At 41.9% G+C, this 22,684-nt stretch overlaps 1 protein-coding gene across 1 annotated transcript in view; it reads right to left on the bottom strand.

Moving 5' to 3' along the window:
- The window catches only part of Blmh (bleomycin hydrolase), a 54,230-nt gene that overhangs the window by 2,388 nt on the left and 29,158 nt on the right, over positions 1–22,684 (bottom strand). The window contains exon 11 of the mRNA XM_045159653.1: positions 21,235–21,304. Coding sequence (XP_045015588.1) covers positions 21,235–21,304 — 70 coding nt within the window. The remainder of the gene's footprint in view (positions 1–21,234; positions 21,305–22,684) is intronic.

The raw sequence follows: 22,684 nt of genomic DNA, 5'->3' as shown, positions 1-22,684 counted from the left end.
TAGCCAGATGAACAAAGGGGTGCACATGTCTGGAGTTCGTTTACAGTGGCTGGAAGCTCTGGCACACCCATCCTCACTCTCGCTCTGTCTCTCTCTGACTCTAATAAATAAACAAATAAATTTTTAAAAATTAAGTTTTAGCTAGGCATGGTGGCACACACCTTTAATTCGGGCACTCGGGAGGCAGAGGTAGGAGGATTGCTGTGAGTTCGAGGCCAGCCTGGGCTAGAGTTAAGACCTGCCTTGAAAAACAAACAAATTACAAGTTTTTAACAGTCTAAAAAAACTTTCAATACTGCCCGTTAAATATTCATGTCTATGCTCATAGATGTGTGTTGCTCTCAGCTTTGGTAGCAAGCAGTAATTACTGGGGTTGGGGGACTCAAAACTTGTCAAAGTGATGAAAATTATGTGGCTGTTGAGTACTTGGCCCTAAATGGGATATTTATATCATCACCTCTAAGGTTCAGGGAGCAGTGTGGAAGAGGAGACAGAAGAACGTAAAAGCCAGGGAAGGGGGAGGAGCGTTGCGGAATGCTGTCTTTTGGGTATTATGTGGCTGCTGCACTCATGAACTTAGCAGCTGTGGTCACCTATAAAAGACTTGCACAGGACTGGGCCCAGCAACATTCTGACATGGCATGCACAGGAACTCAGGAGGGTCCCAGCATGCTCTGAGCTGGTGTCAGCAGTTAGCGGTTGCTGGGCAAGGGGGAGACATTTTCTTCAGTGGTGTAACCTAATAAGTTGTCTATGCTCTGGTATATAACTCCCCACCAATGCTCATATAAGCAACCCTAATTAAACTCAATGGTTCCCCAGAAAGTAAAAAAGCAAAAAGAGGTAAAAGAAAGAAAAGGTCAGACAACAAAGTAAATGTGGGACTAGATGGGAGAGGAAGGAATTAGTGGGAGAGGGAGGGGAACAAGAGAAGGTAATAAATGGGAGGTTATTATGATCAAAATATATTATAATGTATATAATATGTTTATATATGTTAATTTTATAGTATAAAATTGTCAAAATACGAGCTAGATTCAGAAAGACAAAATACAAATAATCCATTTTTAGGAAAAACTAATTACATTTTCCAAAACAACAAAAATATTAGAACAACGGTGTCACCTTCCTTTCTGCCTGGCTTCCTAGAAGACAGCTGTGCTCCAGTGCTCAATCTGCTGTTTTGTTAAAGGCAATGAGGACAGTCTGGCCCCACACAGGCATGGTGGTGAAGGGGAACCCTGACCACCCTAGGGGTCCCCAGTCTGCACTCCTGGACTGCTGCTCTTAAGCAAAACTGATTTAAATAATTAAAAGGCAACATGATGGTAAGTCTAAGTCTGTAAGCCACATAGCTTGACAGAGGACATTATTTAACCTGAAGACACAACTGTGCTGGTAAGGTCATTTATGTCCAATTCTTCTCCAAGACAGCTCATCTCGATGTGACATAGCATGTATGCCCTCAAGAGAAAATGCCCTGAAGCTGGCGTGGTGATGCACGCCTTTAATTCCAGCACTCAGAAGGCAGGAGGATCACCATGAGTTTTAGGCCGCCCTGAGACTACATAGTGAATTCCACATCAGCCTGAGCTACAGGAGACCCTACCTCATTAAAAAAAAAAAGGAAGAAAGAAAATGTCCTGAGAAAGGGCTCAATGGTGAGCACCTGCATGTTGTGTACTTACGTGTGCACATACGCGCGCACACACACCCTCAAAGGCTCTGCACATTGTCAGCGATGCATGCTGGTTGCCTGCTGCACAGGGCGCTTCTCTTGATGATAGATACAAGAAAGGGAGCAAAGAACAGACTTGGCCTAAGCTGCTTCGAGTCTGGCCTGACTTACGCATCCCAAGTCCCTGGCTTTGCTTTTGTCAGTCACTTAGGACCTCGGCATCACCAGCACCAGTGCCGCCCAGTACTAGTCTTTTTTCTTTTCTTTGTTTTGGTGGGGGGCATAGGGTCTCACTCTAGCCCAGGCTGACCTGGAATTCACTCTGGAGTCTCAGGGTGGCCTCAAACTCATGAGATCCTCCTACCTCTGCCTCCCCAGTGCTGGGATTAAAGGCGTGCACCACCATGCCCGGCTCCACCCAGTATTCTTCTTGCTGTCTACTAAGTATGTAGTTCTGAGAAACTCAGCATCTGTCTTCTCAAATAGACACATGACAGCTCAGGCCTGCAATACCAGCACCTGAAAGTTGAGGCAGGAGGACTGTTCTGAGTTTGAGGCAAACCTGAACTACTGAGTGAAAACACCTTTTTCTTTTCTTCTTTAAAGGAACTGCGAGTGTGCAGCCCAGACTGCTCCCTACCCCAACACTAACTAAACCTCAGTCACCCTCCATCCCCCACAATGCAGGTCTCAAGCAGCTCTGGCCAGGGAGGCAGGTCAAAGACGGAGGCAGACTCTAGTAATAAAGCTCTGTGCCCTTTCAACAATACTATCTCCACACCATCAAATGAATCTTCAAAACCTGCCCAGAGAAGATGGACAGTCAGTACATCTACACTATCTTGTTCCAAAAGCAGATCAGATTAAGTCCTCACAAATTAAATCTCCTATCAATTGCAGCCCACCCTTTCCATGTCCCTGCCAAGAGGACCTGCCTTGATTAGTGTTCTCTCTTCAGGATATGAGTTCTTCAGGGGCCCACAAAACCCTCACAGTGTGATGGCTGCCAAGTAATTGCACCCTGAGTAGATAATGGGCTATGGCAGCTCGAACTGTTGACACTGTGCGTCTCCGAGTTTGAGAAGATTAGGATCGGTGTGTCTGAAACCCAGGAACGCCGCGGAGGAGTGCTCCAGCAGCTGAGAGCAGCTCTCTGATCTGAGGAGGACTGTAGCTTCCAGTCCTTAAAGGGCTTCCCAGGCCACGGAAGAAGGGAAAAAGCAAAATGAAATCTCAAGGTTAACATTTAGGACAACAAATAAATGGATCAAGAAAGTCAACTTCAGAAACTAAGGTGAAATTGAATTTTATTGCAACTTTAATGTCTCAGTTACATGCACTTAAAAAAAAAAAAAAAAAAAAAAAGAGCAGCCCCTTAAAGAAACTGGCAGTTTCTATGTTTTCTAAGAGGTACAGGACCCATCTATAAAGGAAGAGTGTCTGCAGGTGGACATGAGATGCCCTCAGACAGAAGAGCTCCAAATGTCTACAATCTGTGAAGGAAGAGCTTGCCTACGATGGTGACACCTGGCACTGATCTGAGATTTTAAGCTCTCGGACTAAAGTACAGACAGTATACACTACAAATTAGAGATATCTTCCTTTTTTTGTCTTTGTTCTATGAACTATTTCATCTCACTAATAATTTGTGGTTATTTTGTTTTTGTTTTTCAAGGTTGGATCTCATTCTAGCTCAGGCTATTCTAGAAATCACTGTGTAGTCTGAGGATAGCCTCGAACTCTCGAGAGATCCTCCTACCTCTGCCTCCCAAGTGGTGGGATTAAAGGCGTGTGCCACCATGCCCGGCAATTTGTGGTTATTTTTTAAAGTTATATTAAACCTAGTTATAGAGTAAGGTGTGGTGGTGTGTATTGGAACTCCCAGAGCTGGGTAGGATAAGGCAAGGAGGTTATGAATTTAAGGCAATCGAGAGCTACATAATGAAACTGTGTCAAACATAAACAAATACAAAAAAAAAAAAAAAGTGAGACCAAGTTATCTGTTGTGGTCTGGCAACTCTGCCTAGCAGCATGGACTTAAGGAAGCCAGACTACCAGACCTCATTAAGTCACTGCCAATCTTTCATCTAACTCAGGGGTGCAGTAAGGCTCCCAGAAAGGAAAACAAAACCTGACTGGCACGGTCCCACGCTTCAAGCTTAATACAGAATGAGGGGCTGCAAAAAATACATAGCAACTCTGGGGAAGAATTTAGGACATTAAATGGTATATTCTCTGTATTTTACAACTATGTCATAAATGCAGATTGAAAAAAAGCACTAAAGCATTAGCAAAATGGTAGTTTCATAGAGGGTAGGCCATTGTCTCATCCAAATTCCTGAAATGTTATATTGTTTCTTGACTACTTAAACAATTACCCAAATAATTTAAATTCATTATTTAAAAAAATTAGAAGCATGGAAAGAAAAGGAAGAGGAAAAGATAATTTTAAAAATTGTCTAAAGGTGGCGCATAGGTCTAGAGTTTGTTTGCAGTGGCTGGAGGCTCTGGCACCAATTCTCTGCTTTTCTCTCTCAAAATATAAATGAATAATTTTTTTTAAATATTAGAAAAGTTGTCTACAAATCACCACAGTGATAAGCTCTGTGAAATTTTGCAAACATGCTTTCATAAAAAAGCAAAGAGGCAACCTACAGAATGGGAAAAAATCTTCACCAGCTATATATCTGATAGAGGATTAATATCTAGGATATACAAAGAACTCAAAAAGTTAAATAATAAGGAATCAAACAAGCCAATCAAAAAATGGGCTATGGAGCTAAATAGAGAGTTCTCAAAGGAAGAAATATGAATGGCATATAAGCATCTAAAAAAATGTTCTACGTCACTAGTCATCAGGGAAATGCAGATTAAAACTACATTGAGATTCCATCTCACTCCTGTCAGATTGGCCACCATCATGAAAACAAATGATCATAAATGTTGGCGGGGATGTGGAAAAAAAGGAACCCTTCTGCACTGCTGGTGGGAATGCAATCTGGTCCAGCCATTGTGGAAAACAGTGTGGAGGTTCCTAAAACAGCTAGAGATTGATCTACCATATGACCCAGCTATAGCACTCCTAGGCATATATCCAAAGGACTCATCTCATTTCCTTAGAAGTACATGCTCAACCATGTTTATTGCTGCTCAATTTATAATAGCTGGGAAATGGAACCAGCCTAGATGTCCCTCAACAGATGAGTGGATAATGAAGATGTGGTACATTTATACAATGGAGTTCTACTCAGCGGTAAAGAAAAATGAAGTTATGAAATTTGCAGAAAAATGGATGGACCTGGAAAGTATTATACTAAGTCAGGTAACCCAGGCCCAGAAAGCCAAGTGCCACATGTTCTCCCTCATATGTGGATCCTAGCTACAGATGACTGGGCTTCTGTGTGAGAATGAAAATACTTAGTAGCAGAGGCCAGTAAGTTGAAAAGGAGACATAAAGGGTGGAGAAAGGAAGGGAGGAGGATACTTAATAGGTTGATATTGTATATATGTAATTACAATGATTGTAATGGGGAGGTAATATGATGGAGAATGGAATTTCAAATGGGAAAGTGTGGGGGTGGGGGGGGAGGGAATTACCATGGGATATATTTTATAATCATGGAAAATGTTAATAAAAATTAAAAAAAAATAAAAAATAAATAAAAATAAAAAAAATAAAAAAAACATGCTTTCATAAAGTTTCACATGTACACTCTACATTTCATAAAAATGATGCATCGCACACACATATGCACATTATAAAGTACCACACGTGCTGCTTTTCCAATCACTCTCTATTTTTTTGCTTGTGTTTTTCAAGATAGGGTTTCACTCTAGCCATGGCCAACCTGGAACTTACTCAATAAGCTCAAACCCATGGAGATCCTTCTACCTCTGCTGCCCAACTGCTGGGATTAAAAGCATGTACCATCACACCTGGAAAATCTCTTTCCATTTTGATTTATGTACATTGTTTTGTGCATGTAGTATGTGTGGTGTGGTGTGTATGTGCAGATGCACGTGACCTGTATGTGCATAAGGAGGCCAGAGGACAAAGTTGGGTGTCCACCTCACGTGTTTCTTAGAGACAAGTCTCCTGCTGAATAGCTGACCAGTCAGCCTCAGTGACTCTGGTCTCCTCCAGTCCCTGCAGGACTGGCTATGCCTAGTTGTTTAAAGGAGCTGGGAAACTGAACTTAGAGCAAGTCAGGTCCTCGTGCTTATGCATTCTTACCAGCTGAGCCCTCCATTCTGTTATTATTATTATATTATGCATCATTATTAATTATCATTATTGGGTTTTCAAGGTAGGGTCTCAGTGTAGCTCAGGCTGACCTGAAATTCACTATGTAGTCTCAGGGTGGCCTTGAACTCAGTGAACCTCCAACCCTGCCTCCTGAGTACTGGAACTAAAGGTGTGCACCACCATATCTGGCTTACATTCTAATTTTTATGTGTCAAATCTCCCTCTATTGTTGACATCTGAGGTTTTTCCATTCTTAGAGAATACTATCACAAATATTTCTTGAACTAAATCTTTATCTACATTTTTTTTTTTTTTTTTTGAGGTAGGGTCTTACTTTGGCCCAGGCTGACCTAGGATTCACTATGTCTCAGGGTGGCCTCAAACTTATAGTGATCCACCTACCTCTGTCTCCCAAGTGCTGGGATTAAAGGTATGCACCACCATGCCTGGGTCTACATTCCTTTTTTTTTTTTTAAGGTTTTACTTATATAAGTTGAGAGAAAAAGGAAGAGACAGACAGAATAGGTGCACCAAGGCCCCCAGCCACTGCAAATGAACTCCAGACACATGCACCTCCTTGTGCATCTGGCTTATGTGTGTCTTGGGGAATCAAACCTGGGTCCTTTGGCTTTGTAGGCAAGCACCTTAGGTGCTGAGCTATCTCTCCAGCCCTTTATCCACATTCCTCCCCCTCCCTTTTTTGTTTTTGCGGTAAGGTTTTGCTCTAGCCCATGCTGACCTGGAATTCACTATGTAGTCTCAGGGTGGCCTTGAACTCATGCTGATCCTCTTACCTCTGTCTCCCAAGTGTTGGGATTAAAGGCATCTACCACCATGCCAGCTCACATTCCTTTTTTGTTTGTTTTTCAAGGTAGGGTCTCACTCTAGCTCAGGCTGACCTGGATTTTTCACTATGTAGTCTCAGGGTGGCCTTGAACGCATGGTGATCCTCCTACTTCTGCCTCCCAAGTGCTGGAATTAAAGGCATGTTCCACCATGCCAGCTCACATTCCTTTTTTTTTTTTTTTTTGGTTTGTTTTTCAAGGTAGGGTCTCTAGTCCAGGCTGACCTGGAATTTACTATGTAGTCCCATGGTAGCCTTGAATTCACAGTGATCCACCTACCTCTGTCTCCCAAGTACTTGGATTAAAGACACACGACACCATGCCTGGCTCACATTTCTTTAAAAAAAAAAAAACAACTTATTTTTATTTATCTATTAGAAGAGACAGAATGGGGGCACCAGGGTCTCCAGTTACCACAAACAAACTCCAAACTCATGTACCACCATGTGCATCTGCCTTATGTGGGTTCTGGGGAATTGAACCTGGGTCCTTAGGCTTTGCAGGCAAGTGTCTTAATTGCTAAGCTATCTCTCCAGTCCCCTTCCCCCCCCAGTATTTTTATTTATTTACTTGAGAGAAAGAGGCAGGCACCACACATACACACACATACTAAGAATGGGCACACCAGGGCCTCCAGCCACTGCAAAAGAATCCCAGACACATGTGCCACCTTGTGCATCTATATGGCTTTATGTGGGTCCTGGGGAATTGAACCCAGGAGGTCAGGTTTTACAGGCAAGCACTTTAACCATGGAGCCACCTCTTCAGCCCCTCACATTCTTATTTATATAACTTCCACATATCTGAAATTTCTGCCCATTTTTAATTAGAGTATTTGCCTTTTCCATAGTAATCAGTAAAAGCATGCTATATATTGGTTTAAAACCTTTTTTTCCTATTATTCAAGGTACCCTCTAATTTAGTATATAATTTCTAGCCTATTAAAGTTCTTTTAAATTTTAGGAAGTCATATTTATCAATATTTTCACTTTTGTTTTCTAACTTTGGTTGGTTGTATGCTTTTTTTTTTTTGAGAGAGAAAATTGGTGCATCAGAGCCTCTAGCCACTGTAATCGAACTCCAGATGCATGTGTGACTTTGTCCCACATAAGCCAGATGCACAATGATGCAAGCCTGAGAAGTTGCACATGTGCACAATGGGGCACATACCTCTGGAGTTCAACTTCAGTGGCTGAGGCCCTGGCGCACCAATTCTCTCTCTCTCTCTCTCTCTCTCTCTCTCTCTCTCTCTCTCTCTCTCTCATTCTTGCTCTCTTGCACAAAAAAAAAAAAAAAAAAAAAGACCAGTCTGTTGGGCTTGCCTCAAAATAAATAAATATAAGAAAAAAGCAGGATAAGTGATTAAGAAAACATAAGAACCATAGTCTTAATGAAAAAAATCCCTGCAGGTTCACTAAGGTTTGGCACAGTCTACTCCTCAACTGTGAAGAGGCAATTTAAATATGCAATTAAGAGGTAACAATTTACCAATCACTTTTGTAAGTCCTCACTGTGTGAGGTGTGACCAAACACCTCAATGTAGGCTATGTTGCAAATGCACATAATGACAGAATCCTTACAGAATGCAATTTGGTTCTACATAGAAAATTCACACATGCATTTGCCCTTTTCACTAAGCAAATGTGCATTTTGAGGACTTCATTCTATAGGCACATTGTTTCTGATAAACACAATATGTATTTATGTTCAGCAATAGCTAATCCTTACTTCATGCTTGCAATGGGCCAGGTACTGCTTTACACACTGTAACCCACTGCAACAATATCTGGATAAGCAAACAGTGCTAGCTCCATTAGTTAGGTAACTAGTTAAGTAAACTATGATACAACCAGACAATGGAAGATAATAAATGTACTGATGTGGAAATATACTGGTAAGACAATCCTTCCAATATATGCTGTTTAGTGAAGTGAGAGAAAGAAGCAGAGTGTATTTATGCTATCACTGGTAGAAGAAAATTATATATTTATATATGTATATATATTTGTATAACTGTACTTCTCAAAACATAAGTAATTAATATAAATGGTAACCTGAAAGTGGAGAAGGGAAATGAAGAGTGACAGAGATGGAAACCAGATTTGTGTGTGTTCCTTGTGGTATTCTGATTTTAGAACAATACAATTTAATTATCCATTAAGAGAATTATACTTAAGAAAACACATACAACACACACGCCCTGAAAAACCCTGCATGGAGCGCACATCTCACAATATAAGGCCATATGCACTCTCTTTGCTTTAATTTTCATCCTCATAACAATGCTCTACAGCAGGCAGGGTTGGTGTTAGCTGTCTAAAGTCACATAGTCAGTAGGCAAAGCTCACACCCACCCAGGCCTAACTATCAATTTAGCTTCTTTCCACAGGGCTCAGCTTCCTCCAACAGAGCTCTCAGAAGCAGAAGCCTCAGCAGGTGGTCTGGGCAAGAGACAGAAGCTCTCACTTGAGCACAGGCACCTGAATAGAACCAACCCTTCTGCTCACAAATCCCACTGCAACAGTCAGGAACCCAATCTCTGTAGGAACCATTTAAGAAGCATTACACTCTTCAATTCAGAGGTGTTGTTAAGTACAAGTATCCTTCAGAAGATTGTTGAATAGGATGGTGAAGAGGTTTTAAACAGAAAAGAAAAAGCTAGAGGAAGGGAACCAAACTACCATTTGTAATTATGATGACCACTTGGACAGTGATTTGAGACAAGGCACTTCTCCCTCCAGAGTAAACACAGACGTCTGGCTCTGGACTGAGAACACATTTATGTTCATGAACCTTTTGCTGATAAAAGAGGAGATACTCCTAGAACCGGATATTACTGGTGGCCCCTCTCAGACACAAAGGCTAGAGAAGGTAAGGCATCTTTGGTAAAGACACTGGGAAAATGGGGAGTGACAGAATGGCGAATACGTTAGGGGAAAGGGCTGTCTAGGCTTTTTCTTCCCCCTAAACCACACCAAAATTCAGTAAGCAGAAGTGTACCCATCCTGAGGAAGTGTGCTGCTCTAGGAGCCCTAAAAATGCCTGTTCACCTCAGGGCCTGTGCCTTTCTTCCCTGGACCATAAGCACAGGCCAGGATCTCTACTGTTGGACACAGAGCAGAGCACAGATTCCGATGTCATCCAGTGACTTTTCTCTCACTGCTCCCCCTGCCTCTGCCAAACTATCACTATCACTGTTTATTTTAGGCAAGGCTTGCTCTTTGGTTATTCCTCAAAAGTGCCACAGATGGTAGGCCACATCACTTGGCCTCACTCCTCTGACACGTCCAAAGCATCTCCAAATGGCAAGAGCAGCCCTTCTCAGCGACTGTTTCCTTGGCTGGCCTTTCCATAGCCCTGGCAGGAAGCCCTAAAGTAAAGTCATCCTTGGAGACTCAGCTACTACTTGTCTTCCTGAACTCCATTCCCGCTACTCTGTATTCATGTTTTACAATCATCAGTCAAGACACGGTCACGCAGCCTCACCTGTCTCCGCTTCAGTTTCTCCTCCCCACTGTACCTAGATTTGAAAATGCTGTTGCTATGGTGTAATAGGACACCGTGCTTGCACACTGCAGCAGTCAGCTCCTTGTTGCTAAGACAAACATCTAACCAGACACAGCTTATAGGAGGAGAGGGTTTACTTCAAGCTTACAGATCCAGGGGAAGTTCCATCAGTGAGGAAGGAACTGGTTCCCTTTTCATAAATCCATGCAGAGACATCATCCCTGCCAGAGCTGAAACTGCTCTCCACACACCATATAGGACTGGAGTGGAAGTCCGCCCCCAAACATCCCATAGGACTGGATCTCAGGATCTGCCCCCAGTGACATGCCCCCTTGTCTGCTGGCTCAAGGAGGAAATTTGATAGAAAATGATTGAGTCGGGCTGGAGAGATGGCTTAGCAGCTAAGGCACTTGCTGGAAAGCCTAAGGACCCATGTTTCATTCTCCAGGTCCCACATAAGTCAGACACACACAGTGATGCAAGGGCGTAAGGCTGCACATGTGCACAAGGTGGTACACACATCTGGAGTTTGACTGTAGTGGCTGGAAGATTTGATGTGCAAATTCTCTCTCACTCTCTTGCATGGGAAAAAAAAAAAGACTAAATCTATGGGGCCATACACTCAAACCACCACACACACCAAACTAAAAATTCTAAAACCACTTTTTTTTTTTTTTGAGGTAGGGTTTCACTCTAGCCCAGGCTGACCTGGAATTCACTCTGTAGTCTCAGGGTGGCCTCAAACTCATGGCGATCCTCCTACCTCTGCCTCCCAAGTGCTGGGAATAAAGGTGCATGCCACCACACCCGGCTCCAAAACCACTTTTGAATCTAACTTCAAAGCCTTTCCCCTTGATTCACTTTCTGTCTGCTATTCTCCCTGACATCCATCCACATCGTTGGCTTCTGAGGTACAGAGTCCACGCCTGGCCTTACAGTAACCTTAGCTTCTGTGCCTTCTAGAGGCTTTCTACTGAGGCGCCCTCCCTGGTTCCTCCTTTCTAGTCACCTGCCTTCTTAGAGAAATCACCTTCTCTGTTTTTCTCGGTCTATTTATCCTATATCTTACAGTCTGAGGAGCACACCATGAATGCCACTTCTGTCCCATCACAGTCCTCGTCAAGTCCTCTTCTCATGTCCCAGGTGATTAAGTACAAAGTCTTCTGAGGGTTAGAGACATTCATTCCACTACGGCCTGTGCACGGTTCCTTGCACCTCGTCAATAAATACGAGGCGATGCTACTGCTAATGGCTTTTCCTCAGCACCAGTCTTCCTCACATCCACTGCTTTCTCTCACGAAACTAAGCCCACACTATGGGGAATTCATCTAGTAACCAGTCACATAGCACAAGTCATGCTGGAAGCTGAATTCTTAGAGCTGAAGCTGGAACAAGGGGCAAATCAAGTGGCCCTCATTTGGAAGAGTAAGGCGAGGGCGCTGATGTTTCTGTTCCCGTGCCCTCATGAGCCTGAAGTCTAACATTCAACAGTAGCTAGCAGTTCTGAGTACTTCTTATGTGCCTGCCATGGTTTGAACCACAACCTATATAGTAGATTCAATTATATGACCCATTTTATAGATGTGAAAGTTAGGGCTCTATTAAACATGAGAGAACTTCTCCCAGAACCTGATGCCCTTTCCTAGGAAATCATAAACTTCTGCCTTTAGATCATAAAATTTACTATTTCAGCAAGTTCAATTCCACACCACTTATAGTTTATGTCAAGTTTCTAGCCACCCTAAAGTGAACCTCAAACAGATCTGTAATAAAGAATTTATAAGTCACATATGCTTTCCGGGAAAGCTGTGAGATCTGAACTCCAATCCCAATCCTGTAGAAATTAGAGCCTCTCAGTAAATTTCAGTTTCACAAGCTTGACACCCACATTCACACCCTGATTACTCTCTTTGATGCCATGAAAAGTAAATGTACACATTAGCAAACTGAATTTTATAAAGTACTACGTAATGGTGTGTCTTGAGTACCTCAGGGGAAAAAAGGACAACTTAAAAAAAATATTTTCTTTCAATGAAGAGAATTTACAGAATTAGAAAATACTAACTCATGCTGGAAAGATAGCTTAGCAGTTAAGGCACTTACCTGCAAAGCCTAAGGACCCATGTTTGACTCTCCAGGTCCCATAAGCCAGTTGCACAAAAGGTGAGGCAAGTGTAAGGTTGCACATGCCCAGTAGGTGGTGCAGGCATCTGGAGTTTGACTGCAGTGGCTGAGGCCCTGGTATGCTAATTCTCTCTCTCAAAAATAAAAATAAGAGTCGGGCGTGGTAGCGCATACCTTTAATCCCAGTACATGGGAGGCAGAGGTAGGAGGATTACCATGAGTTCTAGGCCACTCTGTGAAAAAAAATAAATAAATAAAAATAAAAATGAATACAGAGTGAATTCCAGGTCAGCCTGAGTTAGACTGAGACCCTACCTTGAAAAACCAAAATAAATAAGTAATATAAAATACTATCTCCTTACCCACACATATTTCATTACTCTCATGCCTATAATCCCAGTCACTCTGGAGATTAAGGTGTGAGGAGCTCAGTATGTTTAAGGCCAGCCTGGAAATACATACAAACACATATATAGGTTCGACTCCCCAGAACCTACATAAGCCAGATGCGCAAGGGGGTGCATGTATCTGGAGTTCATTTGCAGTGGCCAAAGGCCTTGTTGTGCCCATTCTCTCTCTCTCAAATAAATAAATAAAAATATAAAAAGCTGGGTGTTTAGCTGGGCATGGTGGCACATACCTTTAATCCCAGAACTTGGGAGGCAGAGGTAAGGACGAATGCCATGAGTTTGAGGCCACCTTGAGACTCCATAGTGAATTCCAGGTCAGCCTGGGTTACAGTGAATCCTACCTCCAGAAAAGCAAAACAACAGCAGCAATAAAGCTGGGTGTAATGGTGCACACCTTTAATCCCAGCACTCGGGAGGCAGAGATAGGAGGATAGCCATGAGTTCAAGGCCACCCTGAAACTACATGGTGAATTCCCTACCTCAGAAAATAAATAAAATAAAAAGATACACATAGATTAATGGAACAGAATAGAGGACCCAAATGTAAGTCTGGAGAGCTACAGCCACCTAATCTTCGAAAAAAAAATTCCAAAAATACTAACTGGAGAAAAAACAGCCTATTCAACAAAGGGTGCTGAGAACACTGAATATCTGTATGTAGAAGGATGAAAATAGATCCTTATCTCTCTCCATGCACAAGAATTAAGTCCAAAATGGATCAAAAACCTTAATATCAGACCTGAAACTCTGAAACTGCTAGAGGAAAAAGTAGAGAAACCCTTCAACATATTGGCACAGGCAATGGCTTTCTGAATCTAACCCCAACTGCTCAGGAAATAAAACCACTAACCAACCACTGGGACCTCATGAAATTACAAAACTTTTAAATAACAAAGGACACTGTGAATAGAGTAAACAGGCAACCTACAGGGAGAAAATCTTTGCCAGCTATACATCTGACAGAGGATTAATATCCAGGATATACAAAGAACTCAAAAAACTAAATAAAAGAAGAAATACAGATGGCACATAAACATCTAAAAAAATGTACATTCCTAGCCATCAGGAAAATGCAAATTAAAACTACTTTGAGATTCCATCTCACTCCTGTCAGAATTGCTACCATCAAGAAAACAAATGACAATACGTGCCAGTGAGGAGGCAAAAAAAGAGGAACCCTTCTACACTGTTGGTGGGAATGTAAGCTGGTACAGCCATTGTGGAAATCAGTGTGGAGGTTCCTGAGACAGCTACAAATAGATTTACCATGTAACTCAGCTATACCATTCCTATGCATATATCCTAAGGATTCATCTCACTACCTTAGAGATACTTGCTCATCCATGTTTACTGCCGCTCAATTCACAATAGCTAGGAAATGGAGCCAGCCTAGATGTCCCTCAACTGATGAGTGGATAATGAAGATGTGGTACATTTATACAATGGAGTTTTCTATTCAGCAGTAAAGCAAAATTATGAAATTTTCAGGGAAATGGGTAGACTTGGGAAGGGTTATACTTAGTGAGGTAACCCAGGCCCAGAAAGCCAAGCACCACATGTTATCTCTCATATGTGGATCCTAGCTACAAATGTTTGGACTTGTATGTGAGTTGGAATGAAATTTGGTAGCAGAGGCCAGTAAGCTAGAAAGGGGCTATAAGGGAGGGAGGAGAGGGGAGGACTTAAAGAGATAGTATTGTATATATGTAAGTAAAAGAATAGGTTAATGGGGGTGGAAAAGCCTAAGTGAGGTCAAGGGAAGAGACTGAATAAAGGAAGGGTAGGGGAAAGGTAAATCAAAATTGAAGAAGGTATGAATAAGCCATATGGAAACCTACATTTTTGGAGAATGGTACATCCAAAAGCCATAGATTGTTACTAAAAAATTTTCAGTGCCAGGGATGGGATACCTTCCAGTGAGTTGTTGGCCAGGGAGGTTCCTGATGCCCCCAAAACATTACAAGCCATTGCCAAGGCCCTTGGTTTCCCACCAGGAATAGTTGATAAGACCCTACTGCTGAAGACTCCACATACTTGGGCTGCAAGGTCACTGAGAAATCTTGCTGGAGCTGAGCCGAAAAATCTCCTCCATGTAGACTAGCTGACAGAAAGCTGGAAAAAGCGACACTGCATGCAGCTTCATGGAAGAGAGAGAAATCACCAGTGGAGATAAACAACAGTGGACAGTGTAAGCCTTATGTTTGGCCAGCCAGGCCAAATGAGCCAATGGGTCCAATAGTGGTATGTCTGTTATAGGGGAAATTAATTGCTCTCTAATTGGACTGGAGGCCCGCTCCAAAGGAGGAAATACATGCCTGCTACTGAAAACCTATGATGGGGGAGATCATGAGCCCTTGGGATGTAACGCCTGCTGGTATCAGGCTAAATGCATATTATTATGCTTAGCAAATTGCCTAGCAAGCACTTCTCTTAATATTTATACCTATGTATTAATGCCACTCTCACTTTTGGTTAGAGAAGTCTCTTTTCTGATGGTGGTGACCTCTGGGATGATTCAAAAGGTACCATAGTGCTGAGAAGAACTGAGAGAGGAGTGTTCAGCACTGAAGCATCTCTATCATACCTTCCTTTAGGGCCCACTGCAGAAAAGGTGGCAGAAAGAATGTAAGAGCCAAAGGAAAGGTAGGCCTGCTTACAATAATGCATTCTTCCAGACACATAATGGCCTGGATATCCATGACCTTGCAGTGCCTGGCACTACCTACACAAGACCATCATAATAGGAGGAAAAGATGATGTCATCAAAAATAAAAGGCAGACTGAGAGGGGAAGGGGATATGATGGAAAGTAGAGTCATGAAGGGGAAAGTGGGAGTGAATTACCATGGTTTATTGTCTATAATTATGAAAGTTGTCAACACAAAAAAATTTTTAAAGCACAGGAGGAAAAAAAGTCACACTGGAATATATGCTTGATAGATATTCAATATCTAGTATAGCTGATTATAAAGCACCAACAAGAAGTCACACCAGTACTGCAAGGCAAGAACAATTCTCCTCTGTCCATCTTGTGAGACAGGTTAGCTGACTTACCTAATGGACTCTGCATAGGAAAGACGAATGAACATGACCGACAGGGAAGGTCAAAGCCATATCTGGACAGAGGGAAAAGGCAGTTTGCCCAGGTATCTTTGCTTTGTTTACCTCTAGGGTTTGTATCACCAAGGCTGTTGCTTTTTAGAAACATCAATCTTAATAGGCAGAAATCCCAAACAGAATAATAATAAACTATGAACAATGTTATCTACAGAAACAAAATCCCAGGATGCTGCTTTGGTTGTGGCATCTCTCCTGAGAGAACACAAACATAGGCCTTGCCTCCGCCAAACATTAGGCGTGCACTGAAGGTCAGGCCAAGTGTGCCAATAAAATTAGATCATGTGTTCTTCCCTTCCTTCCTTCCTGTAAAGTCAGAAAGAACATTACCAAGAAATACATGAGACTAATGTATTTTTGCTTTGAATGAACTATTATTTCTTGACCCTCCCCTGTTCAATTTCTTCTCTTTCACTCTACTGATGTGTTTAGCTCTGTACAATCGCAAGTATTTCAGTTACTTGTGAACAACAACAAAAGGTTCAATCTTCACTACATAGTTGTAGATTTCACTAGGAATGATTTGCAGGCATAGATACTGTAGGATCCAGGACTCCAGTTTTCTCAACACAATGAGATGGCTAAATGAGAAGCAAAACTTAGAGTAAAGAGGTACAGCTGAAAGAGAAAAAATTAGTCAAGTGGCCAGAATCCCCTCTGAGAGAAGATGTATAGGTTCAGAATAATAAAGACAATAGCTCACCGCACACAAGACAGAACATTCCCCTAGCTTTACAAGTGTCTATCCTTTCTTAAATGGGAATTATTATTAAAAAGCCAGTTACTGTTATAGAATGAAAAATAAAATAAAATAAAACATCTGAGGTGCTGAAGAGATGACTCAGCGGTTAAAGACACTTGCTGGCCTGGATTTAATTCCCCAGAGCCCACATAAAGCCAGATACACAAAGTGGTACATTCATCTGGAGTTCATTTGCAGTGGCCAAAGTCCCTGGTATGCATATTCTCATTCTCTCTCTGTCTCCCCACTTGCAAATAAATAAATAAATAAATAAATGAATAAATAAATAAATAAATAAAATACTGAAAAAAAAAAGCAAGTGACAGACCTAGGCTGATCTAACCACTTATAATTTAAGTCCTTTTCCTAACATTACCCTATATTATAAATCCTCATTACAGATACTAAATCAGTCCAGAAATAAGACAGGGAGCTACACAGATTCATCTACAGTAAGAGAAAAACAACTTAAAAAAATATAATTGCAGGACATGGTGGTGCATGCCTTTAATCCCAGCACTTGGGAGGCAGAGGATCACCATGAGTTCAAGGCTAGCCTGAGACTACAGAGTGAGTTCCAGGACAGCCTGGGACAGAGTGAGACCCTACCTCAATGACCCCCCAAATTTATTTATTTGACAGAGAGAAAGAGGCAGACAGAACAAGAGTGAGTATGGGTACACCAGGGACTCCTCCTCCTGCAAACTCCAGGAACATGAACCGTTTTGTTAATCTGGCTTTGGGTGGGTGCTGGGGAATCGAACCTGGACTATCAGGCTTTGTGAGCAAGTGCCTTTAACCACTGAACCACCTCTCCAGCCTGAGGTAAAACCAGTTTGTTTGTTTTTTTTTAATTAGGGGCTGGAGAAATTGCTTAGTGGTTAAGGTGCCTGCCTGCAAAGCCAAAGGACCTCAGTTTGATTCCCCAGTACCCATGTAAGCCAGATGCACAAGGGGGTGCATGCATCTGGAGTTTGTTTGTAGTGGCTGGTAGCCCTGATGTCCCCATTCTCTCTCTGCCTCTTTCCCTCTCTCAAATAAATAAATAAAATAATAAAATAATCTATTTATTTATTTATTTGAGATCAAATAATCTATTTGAGAGAGGGAAAGTATTTATTTGCAAGCAGAGAGAGTATAGGTATTCCAGGGCCTCCTGCCACTGCAAATGAACTCCAGATGCATGCTCCACTTTGTGCATCTGGCTTATGTGGGTACTGGGGAATCAAACCTGGGCTGGCAGGCTTTGCAAGCAAATGCCTTTAACCATTGAACCATCTCCCCAGTCCCAATAAAAACAATGTTTTTAAATAAAATATTTTACTATTTATTTGGCGGAGGGGTGGGGAGAGAATGGGTGTGCCAGAGCATCTAGTCACTGCAAATGAACTCCAGATGCATGTGCCACCATATGGATCTGGCTTACAGGGGCTCTGGGGATTTGAACCTAGCTCCTTAGGCTTTGCAGGCAAGTGCCTAAGTGCTAAAAGATCTCTCCAGCCCCCAGAAAACAATTTTTGAAAAATTTAATTTTAGTTATTTGAGAGAGAGAGAGAGAGAGAGAGAGAGAGAGAATGAATGGATGAGCCAGGGCCTCCAGCCACTGCAGACGAACTCCAGACGCATGCGGCCCCCTTGTGCATCTGGCTTATGTGGGTCCTGGAGAGTTGAACCAGGGTCCTTTGGCTTTGCAGGCAAATGCCTTAACTGCTAAGCCATCCCTACAGCCCAAGAAAAACAATTTTAACTTGGTATTTTACCTTTGCTACAAGCAATCCAATTCTTTCAACTTATGCATCTATTTATTTTTTAAAAATATTTTTATTTATTTGCAAGCAGAGAGAGATAAGAGAGACTGACAGAACAGGTATGTCAGGGCTTCCAGTTGCTGCAAACTAACTCTAGATGCATGCGTTCCGTTGTGCATCTGGCTTTATGTGTGTACTGGGGAATCAAACTCTGGTCATTAGGTTTTGCAGGCAAGTGTCTTAACTGCTAAGCCATCTCTCCAGCCCAACCATCTATTTCTTTATTTATTTTTCATTATTTATTTGAGAAAAAGAGTCAGAGAAAGAGGAGGGAAGGAAAGAAGGAGGAAAGGAGAGAAATGGGCTTGCCAGGGCCTCTAGCCACTGCAAACGAACTCCAGACTCATATGCCACTATGTCCATCTGGCTTATGTGGGTACTGGGGAATCAAACCTGGGTCCTTAGGCTTCACAGGCAAACACCTTAACTGCTAAGCCATCTCTCCAGTACCCAAGCATCTACTTCCTTTCTGTTTTTTTTTTTTTTTCCAAATACCTTATTTATTTACAAGGAGAGAGACAGAATGAATGAATGAATGAAAATAAGTGTTCCCAGGGCCTCTAGCCACTGCACAGAAGCTCCAGATACATGCACCACTTTGTGCATCTGGCTTTACTTGGGTACTGGGGAATCGAACCAGGGTCATTAGGCATTGCAGGCAAGTGTCTTAATGGCTGAGCCATCTCTCTTGCCCCCAAGCATTTATTTCTTAATTAGGACCAAATCACATACTTAACTAAACAAAGTTATCATCAATCTTTCTGCTGGCTTTGTTGAAGTTTAAACCCAACTTGTGTTTGTCTTACATGAAACCTGCCTAATAAAATTTATAATTTAAGGGGCTGATGGCTGATAGTTCAATTTCCCAATACCCACATAAAGCCAGATGGACAAAGTAGAGCCTACATCTGGAGTTTGTTTGCAGTGGCAAGAGGTTCTGGTGTAGCCATTCTCTCTGTCTCTGTCTTTCTCCCTCTCTACCTTGCTCTCTATTCTTGCATATAAATAAATATATGAATATTTTTAAAATGTTGTGATTTAAAAAATGCTGCACTGTGTTTGTAACAGCAAATTCAGTAAGCACTGAAGTCACAGAAGGGGATGTGCAATTATTTGATACTTATGACATGCACTCACAGGGCTTCTTAGATTTGTTTAAATAACCGAGCTGCTGAGTTTCACAACAGTTTCCAGGGACAGTTAGCCAAAATCTAAAAGTGATCATTTTCATGTAGAGATGGAAAAAACTTGGGAGTGACAAATTAAACAGCTTTCAGATTTTGGCCATCATACACAGGCTGTGCTGTCTAATTAGCACACTGAAGTCCTGTCAAGTTCAGAACTTTGAGACAGAGGTTTTCAAACATGAGCAATGGAAGCCTCATCTGCTCACTTCCAAACTTCCATACTCCCTCCTTCACCTTTTGCTTTTGGAAATCTCCAGGTTCTGAGAACAGTGAAAAATCACTATGCTAAACACAGGGTACTAGATATGCTGAGATCTCTCCCTCCCTCTTTCTGACCTTATCTGCAGTTTTATTTATTTATTTATTGGGGGGTCAGGTTTGACGGTAGGGTCTCACTCAGACTCAGACTGACCTGGAATTCATGATGTACTCTCAGGGTGGCCTCAAACTCATGGTGATCCTCCTACCTCTGACTCCCGAGTGGGATAAAGGCGTGTGCCGCCACACCCAGCTGCAGTTTTATTTTGTAGTACTGGAGGAATGAAGGTATGGCCTTGTGCATGCTGCACAAACACCTTTTCACTGAGCTATATCCTGGGTCCACTTATATATATATATATATATATTTTTTCTCTTTTGAAACAGAAATTACTAAATTGACCAGGCTGGCCTTGAAACTCATTCTGAACCTAGAGCCTTGTAATTAGTAGGCAAGTGCTCTACCACTGAGCTATAAGTCTAACCACTGCTTTTGAGCTGAGACCCTAAAAATTAAGACCTAAAAGTCTCTTTTAAAAGGCATTTACTATTAAAGTATTGTCCCAAAATTTTCTAAGAAGTTGGGCATGATGGCATACACCTTTAATCCCAGCACTCAGGAGGCAGAGGTAGGAGGATCATTGTGAGTTTGAGGACCGCATGAGACTATAGAGTGAATTCCAGGTCAGCCTAGGCTAGTGAAACCCTACCCTGAAACAAAAAAATCCAAGAATATACCCTAAATTGTTAAGCAATGGCAATCCATATTTTCTTTTCTTCTGTTATCTATATTTAAATTTTTTCTATAATTCATATATTATTTATGCTACTTTGTCTAGCTTTGTTACTATAATTCACTTGTGACTTCTATCAGCATTTTGATGTGTTAGTGTAAACAAGTTCTAGATTGGGGCTGGAGAGATGGCTAACAGTTAAGGTGCTTGTCTGTGAAGCCTAAAAAAGACCCAGATTCAACTCCCTAGTACCTACATGAGCCAGATACACAAGGTGGTGCATGAGTCTGGAGTTCATCTGCAGAGGCTAGAGGCCCTGACACACCCATTCTTTCTCTGTCTACCTCTTTCTGTCTCTCAAATATATACTTAAAGTTCTCAACTATAACCAAAGTGTTGAGGCATACCGTGTAGGTCACAGAAACTCTGACAAGCCAGAGCCTCATTTCTTCTGTAGAACAGCTCAGCCTAAGGGGCTGAGTACTGAAAAATCTTCTCTACTGGAGCAGTTTTCCACCCAGAAAGGCAGAGGACAGCAAACCCAGTTACCTGGAGTTAGCAGTTCAACATTAAGCTCACCTTTATGGCCATGGTCTTCACCCCAGGAGTTCTCCACTCTCCATTTCACAAATTCACCTTCCTGACCATCCTGTAAGAGAGTGGACAACAGCATACAATCAGCAGCTATATGCCCCTAGCCATGGTGTCATGAAATTTTAACTCTCCTGCAGCTGCTTAGAATACAAAATAGGCACCATGTATGTGACCAGGGCCAGGGACTTCCTGTCAACCAAGAGGATACTCCAATGGAACTGGAGTTTGAATCTCCTGGGGTAAAAATATGATGATGCTCAGAAAGCAATGAATACTGTCTCTTTCTTTGCATTCTATTCTAAGTAGAAAAAAAAGACATGCAAAAATGCTACTTAATATATTAAGAAAAATAAAATATATTAAATTGGTAAAAGCAGTGAATATTATTTGAAGCTAGGACTCTTGCTTTTTATCTTTTTTTGTTTTGTTTTCGAGGCAGGGTCTCACTCTAGCTCAGGCTGACCTGGAATTCACTATGTAGTCTCAGGGTGGCCTCAAACTCATGGAGATCCTCCTATCTTTGCCTCCCAAGTGCTGAGATTAAAGATGTGTGCCACCACCCTGGATTTGGACTCTTGCTTTTAATCAGTCAGAATTCTTTGAAATGGGATCCCACTGTATTTATTTTAGGAATGTTTCTAAGACCTGGCCAGAATATTTAAAACACAAAATGAAAATATTCTCAACATGATACCTGAGTTTCTATTTTATTTCATTTTTTTGCTTTTCAAGGTAGGGTCTCACTCTAGCTCAGGCTGACCTGGAGTTCACTGTATAGTCTCAGGATGGTCTCGAACTCATGGTGATCCTCCTACCTCTGCCTCCCGAGTGCTGGGATTAAAGGAATGCACCACCATGCCCGGCTGAATTTCTATTTTAAATTAAGTAATGATATTCTCCAGGCATGTTTCTTTACTGATTCAGTTTTATTGATTCAGTTACACAAATACTGAATGGCAAAACCAAAATAAAAACACCATTTTCATGGATAAAAGCCAGGCAATTCTATTGTACTCCCCCTCTTCCATCTTTATTAATGAAACAAGCCCAGGGGTTGGGAAGATGGTTAACAGTTAAGTGTGCTTCTTGTGCAAGCATGAGGGTTTGAGATCACCACAGTCTGAACTCCAGATCTGGATGCACACCTGTAATCTCAGTCCCATAGAAAACTAAAGACCCAAATCACAGAGTTCTGGAATCAACAGAGACTCTGGCTCAAAACAAGACCAGGTGGAGGAGTGATGGAGCAGGACACCCAACATTCTGCTTTGGCCACTGTAGGTGAGCACTCCCTGCCACAGGCGAGCACACCATACACATGCAAGCAGAACTAAATAAAAAATAGAATAAGCTGTTTTCATTTCCTTAAAAGCACAGTGATACCATCAAAACTTCACTTACACTCTTTATTATAGTGACACAGAGAGGGTCTATT

Source organism: Jaculus jaculus, chromosome 9 (assembly GCF_020740685.1).
Source record: "Jaculus jaculus isolate mJacJac1 chromosome 9, mJacJac1.mat.Y.cur, whole genome shotgun sequence".
Classification (NCBI taxonomy): Eukaryota; Metazoa; Chordata; class Mammalia; order Rodentia; family Dipodidae; genus Jaculus; species Jaculus jaculus.
Note: the sequence above shows the minus strand (reverse complement) of the source record. Positions and strands in the feature narration are given on the sequence as shown.